Genomic DNA, 9234 nt, shown 5'->3' on the forward strand with positions numbered 1-9234 from the left:
ATAAAGGCAAATTCAGAAACATAATTCCCAAAGACTGGGTTTATTTTAGCTCCTTTTCTCCCTTTTCTCTTCAGGTCACTAGATAATATGATATATACAGACAATGCTTTACAACTCTGAGAAAACTGAGATACCAAGAGATTTCAGTGGTTTTTCCCAGATCTCTCCAAATCTAAAGTGGCACCAGAAATAAAATATTCAGGCCTTATGAAAAGGAGCTGCAATCTTTCTTTCCTGGATTTTTCTGTCACTCCTATCAATCAAATAGTGATCAATTCTGATGGTGCCAGGACCTGCTGAAACATTTCAAAACAAATTTCCAGAACCAGTCTTAATGACTTTTCAAGCACCATCTATGATAAACCCTCAGCCAATATCATACGCAATGGTGAAAATCAGGAACAAGACAAGGATGCCCACTCTCACCACTCTTATTTAACATAGTTTTGGAAGTCCTAGCCAGAGCAATCAGGCAAGAGAAATAAATAAAAGACATCCAAATTAGGAAGGAAGAAATGAAAGTGTCTTTTGCAGATGACATGATTCTTTATATAGAAAAATTTAAAAATTCCACCAAAAAAAAACTATTAGAAACAATAAATGAATACAGTGAAGTTACAGGATACAAAATCAATGTACAAAAAGCCATTGCTTTCCTATATACTAACAATGAAACTTCAGAAAAAGAAATGAAAAGAAAACACCTTTTGCAATTGCAACCAAAGGAATAACATACCTAGGAATAAACTTAACAAAGGAGGTGAAGGACCTATATAGATACTGAAAACTACAAAGCATTATTAAAAGAGATTGCATAAGACACAATGAAATGGAAAGATATTCCGTGTTCATGTTCATGGAGTGGAAGAATCAACATAGTTAAAATGGCTGTATTACCCAAAGCAATATACAGATTTAATCCAAATCCCAATGTCATTTTTTTAAATAAATAGAGCAAAAAGTCATCAGAGTTGTATGAAATCACAAAATACCCTGAACAGCCAAAGAAAAAAGTTAGAGAGGTATCATACTACCTGACTTGAAATTATACCACAGAGCTAAGATACTCAAAACAGCATGGTACTGGCGGAAGAACAGACACACAGACCAATGGAACAGAATTGAAAGCCCAGAAATAAAACCACAGGTATATGGGCAAATAAATTTTGACAAAGAGGCCAAAAATGCACAATGGAGAAAAGAAAGCACCATTATCCTCAATAAGTGGTGCTGGGAGAATTGGAAAGCCACATGCAAAAGAATGAAACTAGATTATAGCTTGTTCCCTTGTATAAAAATTAAATAAAAATGGATCAAAGGCTTGGAACAATAAAGTACATAGAAGAAAACATAGGTACTAAACTTATGGACCTTGGTCATAGAGAACATTTTATGAATTTAACCCCAAAGTCAAGGGAATTAGAGGCAAAAATAAATAAATGGGACTCTATCAAACTGAAAAGCTTCTGCACAGCAAAAGAAAACTACAACAAAATAAAAAGATAACCAACCGAATGGGAAATGATATTTGCAAACAGCAGCTCCAACAAGGGGTTAATATCCAAAATATATAAAGAACTCATACAACTCAACATCAAACAAGCAAACAATCCAATTAAAAAAAATGGGCAGAGGGCCGGAACAGATACCTTTCCCAAGAAGACATACAAACAGCCAATAGATATATGAAAAACATGTGCAACTCCACTAACTATTAGGGAAATGCAAATCAAAAGTATAATGAGATACCACCTTACACCTGTTGGAATGGCTGTTATCAACAAGACAGGTAATACAGTAACAAGTGTTGGAGAGGTTACAGAGTAAAAGGAATTCTCATTCATTGCTGGCAGGAATGTAAACTGTTACAGCCACAATGGAAAACAGTGTGGCAGTTCCTCAAAAATTAAAAATAGAGTTGCCATATGATCCAGGAATCTCTTCTAGATATCTACCCCCCCCCCCAAAAAAAAACCCACTCAAAAAACATTTATTCGCAAAGATATATGCACCCTATACTCATTGCAGCATTATTCACAGTGACCAAGAAATAGAGACAACCAAAGTGTCCTTCGATAGAGGATTGGATAAAGAAGATATGGTATACAATGGAATGCTACTCAGCCATAAGAAAAGATGAAATACTGCCATTTGTGACAACATGGATGGATCTTGAGAATAAACTGCTAAGCAAAATAAGTCAGTCATAAACAGCTAAGAAACATGATTTCACTCATGTGGGATATAAAACTGATACTCACCAAGTCAGTCATAAACAGCTAAGAACCATATGATTTCACTCATGTGGGATATAAAACTGATACTCATAGGCACAGGCAACAAGATGGTGGTTTACTAGAAGGGAAGGGGAGGGTGTAGTAAAGTGTAAAGGGGGCCAAATATATGGTGACAAAAGATTACTTGACTTTGGTGGTGGACACACAATGCTACACACAGATCATGCATCACAGAAACGTACACCTGAAACCTATATGACCCTATGAACCAATATCACCCCCAATACATTTAATTTTAAAAAGTAATATTTATCTTTAAGTAGAGTGATTTAAAGACTATATATTTTTTAACATTAGGTATTCCCTCCCCCAAACAAAAATATCTTGACTTCTGAGTCCTCCGGACACAAGAGATTAATATTACCGATGAATCACATTTTAGAAGATGGCACAGAATGCGAGGCACAAGCAGGGTAAAGTTTACACACTGATAACCTAGGTGGTCCCCTAAGCAAGGTCACTTTAAGGACATCATGATATCTGCCTGGGCCTAAGCATTTTCCCCTCCAGCCTGATGTTCCTCTGAAAGTCAATATGAGTAAGACCATGTTAAATTTAATTAACATACTAACAACTATTAACACTTCAGTCTCCATTTACCAGTTCTCCAGAAGAAAGTACAATCTGAGAGAGAGATAGAGAACAGGAAAGTTTCCAAGGGTGTACTTGTCAGTGTGCCCCAGGAGGGCACTGGGATCCTGGTGGGTGATGACAGTGGTCAGAAGAACTCAAATGCGAAACGTGAGAAGCAATGAGAAATTGCAACTATTGCACCAGACAGGAGGTCAGGCCATGGGGAGGTGCTCAGGGAGTCACCCTTGGGGTGAGGCCAAGGAGTAAGAAGTGCTAGAACCTGAATTGAGACAAGAAAAGATGACAGGAAAGGAGGAGTGCCTATCAAATAACCGCCTTCACCAGTGGACACCAAGCAAAAGCCCAAAGCCTGACATAAAGAGAGTCATCCCAGAGGGCAGTCCCTTTCATGCTTTCTTTCTGTCTCAGTGCAGCACTAAGTGTTCATGTTAACCTACTTTCCCTGTTGCATGTGTTGTTTCTTTTTGTTATGTGTTAAGTGGGGATAGTGCTTGATGTAGTTTCGCTCTTCTTGGACTCTACTCGACTTTGAGTATAAGGACTAGTTCTGTGACCCAGAACAGCACCTCATGAAACAAAAATGGAAATAGAATTAACTAAGGAAGTTCATATAGTGATCTACTGAAGGCAGCATGCTTCCCAGCTGACTTTTGATTTTGAAGAAATGACCTGCCCATTCTACTTCTAGGCTGTGATAAGTGCATCTGGGATCTGACTGATGACCTTCGCTTAGCTGCGCTCTCCATTGAAGAAAGCAAATCCGGTGTGTTGAGCGTGTCCTCCGGTGCCGCTGCCCATAGACACGTGAATGAAATGAACTCCACCATCTACCTCCTCAAAGTATGCAGAAATGTTTACCTTCTGCGCGTTTTCATTCTGGTTTCACTGAGGCACTCCTAGTAACCCCTATCAGTTTTGGTATCTGAGTCCCATGGCAATATTACAGATGGTTAGCCCTAGGAAATTATGACAAGTTAATTGTAAGCATTATCTTCAGCTCAACCAAGAGCTGCCATCTATAAAAGAGGTTAATACTGAAAATGAAATGACTAAAAAACTGGTATCTATGTACAAAACTATTGAGGGATGCAAAACACTTATTTCCTTGGTGAAGCTGTACATTGGTCATTCAAGTGATTACCACAGACTTACCATTACTTTACCCTCAATGTGCAATGTTTTTGAGAAGTTTCTCTAGAAACGTTTCTCTCTGTGTGTCTCTCTGTTTCTCTATCTCAATTTTTATCTCTATCTCTATCTCCTACCCTGACCTTACCTTCTCACTGTCATATTCCCCCTCATTTTCCCACACTCACACACACACTCACACACACACTCAAACACACAACATACACACACACTCACACACACACTCAAACACACAACATACTCACATGCTCTGTTTCTCCTCATAGATCCTGTGGTTAATCTCTAATAAACGAGTTAAAGGCAGGAAACAGATGAACTGTGCTTGTATATCTAAGCTTTAAGAAGTGGTTTTATTTCCCCCCTCTAAATCATGGGCTTCTATCACAACCAACAGATTTTTTAAAACAATGATAATTAGCTGAAAGGACAATAGAATTAATACCAGCGTAATTTTTTTTAACTTTGTTAGTCAATTTAGTATAGTAGTAAAGAGCATAGACTTTGAATTTAGATTGTTTGCATTCAAATGCTGGTTCTGACACTTACTAGCTAGGTAACCTTGGATATGTTATTTAAACTCTTTATTCTTCAGTTTTCTCATCTGGAATTGAGAAAAATTATTGAACCATCTCATGGATTGTTGAAAGAATTCAGTGAGTTGATATGGGTAGTGTCTTAGAACAGTACCTAGCATAGTAAGTGCTCATTACTTTGTGGAGGTGCAGATGACATGCACAGCAACTGTCCATATTATGCAAAATGCAAAACAAAACAAAAAAATGACAACATTGTTGAGGTGAATGGAATCTTAGTGAGCATTCTCTTCCAAACCTAGAAATCCTTCTTGTCCAAACTCATCTGTTTGGACACATGAAGGAACTAATTCTCAGGGGAGTCACCCAGATTCAGGCCTCTTGATGCCACTTGAATCCTCTTTCCCCAACAACACAACTTCAAGATAGATATAATTATAGCTGACAGAAAGGCAGTGCCAAGTTCGGTGAGCCTACTCCAAAGTAATCTTAGTAAAACCACATTTGGACTAAGCTCCATTTACTTTAATTTGTGTGAGTTGATCATTTCTTCCAAAGCCTTCCAAAATTGACATTTTAAAGGTCAGACACCCAAGGCCACCACCAGTCTATATTGTGCATTTGTACAAATTAGAAAAAGGTACCCTTTCCCCACGGCCAGCACAGCACAGCCCAGGGTCTTCCTGGTGAGCAGAGCTGGAAGAATTTTAGCCCTTAGGGCCCTGAGAACCCCCATGCAGTCCCCAACCTCTATACCAGCCTGCTACAGCCTGCAGACCCACCACCATTTGGGGGACAGAGACTCGGATTCTACTCTAAGTCCTCTAACACGGGAAGAGTTTTGTATTTATTTTTACAAACCTGGTGTGCACATCTACTGATTATTTTCAAAACATTTTTTTTCCACAGACAAAATTGTCAGAAAGAGAAAACCAGTATATCCTAAGAAAGATACAAATCAACAACGCTGAGAGTACAATGAAAAGCCTTCTGTCTGACCTGGACGAATTAGCTGAAAGGGTATGTGTTCAGTTTCTGGAACTACTTTCAGAGAAAGGACTTAGCTGGTGTGAGCCTAGCAAGTCACAAACAACTGAGGCTCAACACAGCTCAGAAAATATGTAGTGACTCAAGGACCTTAAAATAAATCAAGAGTAGACTCGGTCTCTACTGTTTCTTCCCATTTTGACTGGTTTCCTTGAAAAACTGTGTTTTATGAGGAACTATTTTAATATTTGCTGTTGGTTAATATGGTTGATATATTTCAATTAGAATAGTTGTTCAGCTGTTTGCCTTAGCATTTTATGACTAAGAGCTATAGAGCATCCAGAAATAAGCTTTACTATGTAGAATATAAAATTTAAATGTCTGCTAAAGGATGCATTAAATAATAAACAGAAAGAAGAAGAATGATGCTGAGAAAGCAATTTTGCACTTTGGCAGGGAAAAAAATCACTTTCAACCCTCACCTTACACCATATCTATAATAATAAAAGCGTAATATGCTAATTAGACTGGACATCCTTCTGGACGACCTTCCAGACGAAACCAGGGCTGCTGGCATCCGGGGGAAGGAAGGCCTACTCTTGCACTAATTAAGTGCATCAGGCCTCTGGTACTAAAATAAAATCCCAGACAGATTAAAGACTTGAGTTTAAATCTCAAATTCGCAAGAAAACAGAACTAAATATTTATTTGAAATTGAAAGAAAATGACAATACATTTAAATACAGCATGAGGAATTACAATAAAAAGATATAATAGATATGACAAGATAAAATTTCAAATACCCAGTAAAGACAACTAAATAAATGAAAAAGTCAATGAGACTAAGAACAATATTAAGGGAAATATGACATAAAAGCTCTCAGAAATTAACCACAAAAGCATTGAAATTTGAGCAGAGTCAGTGTGAGAGACTATTAAATACACTCCCCACCAGTGCTGTCCAGAGCACTCTGGAATTTCTGCTTTCCTATACTGGTATTTGACATAAACTGTGGAAGTGCTTTTCAAAAAACAATTCTCACTTTCTACAAAAATAAAGGTTAAAATAACTTTGATAATCTCTTTTGACCTTGGAGCTCTTAAAGTGTTAAGAGATTAAGCTTCTAAAAATGTTAATTACTTGGACCCTTGGAAGATTCAACCACTTTGAAATGCACATGAAAATTGTCCTTGTTTCCCATACAATGCCGCATATTAACCCAACCATCAGCATTTGAAAAGCAGTGAGATCTCTTCCGTTTCAAAGGAAGTACCCAGAAAGAAATCTTTGCGAAAAGCTCATAGTGATTTCATTCTTGTATCATGGTTGGAACTTGCCAAAAGTGTCTCAATTCTTGAGGATGTGTTTTCACCAAGATTCGTTCCTCCCACAGCTCAGACAGAGTTACAGATCATTTTGTTGTGTAGCTTTTCTACTTTGGATATACTTCAAATGCAGGCTTTCATAGAGAAAAATAATGCAAGCTTGAAAATAACAGCCCAGTAGAAAAAGCTCCAAGACAACAAGAACACCACCAAAGCAGGAGGTTGATGAAAAAGCTACTGGAACGTTCGCCCAGCTGTTTCCATTTATTCTTACTGAAACTAATGTCCTTCTGACTCCAACAGTCCTGATGGTGCAAGAACCTGCTAAACATTTCAAAATCAATTGCTTGGCATTTGTCGTAAGGACTTCTCAAGCATCCTCAAGCCCTTAGTCTAGAAAAATCCATAGTTTATTCTAAGAAGGATTTAAGAAAAACTTTGTCTTAGAAAGATTTCTATCAAGAAAGTAATGTTTGGCTTCAGAGTGAAAGATTTCATGGTAGGTTCCCACAGTGATAAAAGTCACACTAATGTTGCCTTTTGAACTTGAAAATACCTCTGTATGCAAATTACCTGTCACATGAACCTCATGTGACCCAAATCTCACAATTTACATTAACCTGAAGTTATTGGTTTTGTCCCAATTCATATCCAAGTCCTCTAGCCCCCTTTGGGGAAATGCTATAGCCCTTTCCCACCCCTACTTCTGGGGACCTCCTAGGGATACCCATGCATTTGATGAAAAGAGATCTTTAGGAATGGAAGGAAAATAGGTCACCCCCACACATCAGAAGCACCTGAGCCTCATTTCTGATCCTGAAAAAAGGGCAGGACAAAAAATAAAAAATGTTTCAATTCCAAAAGCATTACTTAACACCTGGTATATAATGGTCATTGCGCTAGGTGCTATAGATACTGAAATGAATACAATAAGACCCCTGTTCTCAAAGAGCTCATGGTCTAGTAGGGAAAACAGGCATGTAAAAATATATATGTAACAGCATTTGATAATCGAGGCATGATACAGCCTAAAGAGATAATTCTAAGGAAGAAATAACTGTTTTAGCAGGAGCACCATAGGGAAACTTCTCAGAGAAGATGAGCATAGGACTGTGCATTGAAGAATGACTAGGAGTTTATCAAATACTTCCAAGCAAAGGAAATTTACCACAAAGCAGAAAGATGTAAAGCACACTGTATTCCTGGGACTAGAAGGACTTTGGCCTTGGCCTTCTGGAATATTAACTGTAAATCAAGGAGCAGGAGATAATGCTAAAGAAGTTCTCAGAGGCCAGATCATGAAGAACCTTGTCCACCAAGCTAAGAACCTATGAATTTCACCCTGTGGACTTTGGAAGACACTGAAGCATTTACTTAGAACAATGGGCTGATCAGACTTGGAATTTCAGAAGCATTCCTCCTCAATAAGGGTGATAGATTGGTGAGTAAAGATCTGAAGATAGGGACACAAATTAGGAGACTGCCCCAGGAGAAAATGGATATACTGAGCCAAAATTAAGTGTGGTTGATTGCTACATTGTCTTCATTTGAAAAGCATTACAGTGAATAGGGATCGACTGAGACTGTGGAAGTGGGGAATTGGAAGGGGGCCAGAAAGACAAGTGGAATCAAAACAAATTCAGTGATCAATTAAATATGAGGATAAACAAGGAGGAAAGCTCTGGCTTAGAGAAATGGATGACTAAGACTAAAAGTACGGAATGGATTACCCTGGACATTTTAAGAATGAAGTATCTATGGATGCCCAGAGGGCAGTTAGAGATCTGAGTCTGCTCCTCAGGGAAGGCATAAGGCTGGACAGGCATTTGGAAGTCTTAATGTGTAGGAGGCAGGCAGACCCACAGAAGTAGATGTCACTATACAGATTCTGAAAGGCATGCAGATATTCTTGCTGTTGTTTTGTTGGAGACTGTCTGTTCCTGTTTATGCTCATCTCCCAGAGTGATTGTTAAAAGATCCTCCTTTCACTCTCAAAAGTGTCCCCATTTAAACAACAAAATATATGATCACCCTAGATAGATCTGATTATCACCCTCAATCTGATTGATTTTTTTAAATTAGTATTCTAGGTACATTACTCTTTATACACTTACTTCATGTGCAGGTTAAATCATTAACTGATTTATGGTTGTGAGATAATTTTTTAATCTCAGCTTTTCTTAGAGCAAGGTGCACCTGTTTTATCATATGTCTATATTATTAGTTTTCTTCCATAAGCAAAGTCACAGAAAAAAATATAACATTCACATAGGCACTACTATATATTATAGCCAGTAATTTTGCAATTTATTTATTTAGTTAATTAGTTCTTAAAATATTTTATTTTA

General features: G+C 37.8%; 1 protein-coding gene across 1 annotated transcript in view; it reads left to right on the forward strand.

The window, feature by feature from the left end:
* LAMA4 (laminin, alpha 4) overlaps positions 1 to 9234 on the forward strand; it is a 139583-nt gene that overhangs the window by 61788 nt on the left and 68561 nt on the right. The window contains exons 7-8 of the mRNA XM_014531270.1: positions 3550 to 3731; positions 5483 to 5593. Of these exons, the coding sequence (XP_014386756.1) occupies positions 3550 to 3731; positions 5483 to 5593 (293 nt within the window). The remainder of the gene's footprint in view (positions 1 to 3549; positions 3732 to 5482; positions 5594 to 9234) is intronic.

Source organism: Myotis brandtii, unplaced genomic scaffold, assembly GCF_000412655.1.
Source record: "Myotis brandtii unplaced genomic scaffold, ASM41265v1 scaffold8, whole genome shotgun sequence".
Lineage (NCBI taxonomy): Eukaryota > Metazoa > Chordata > Mammalia > Chiroptera > Vespertilionidae > Myotis > Myotis brandtii.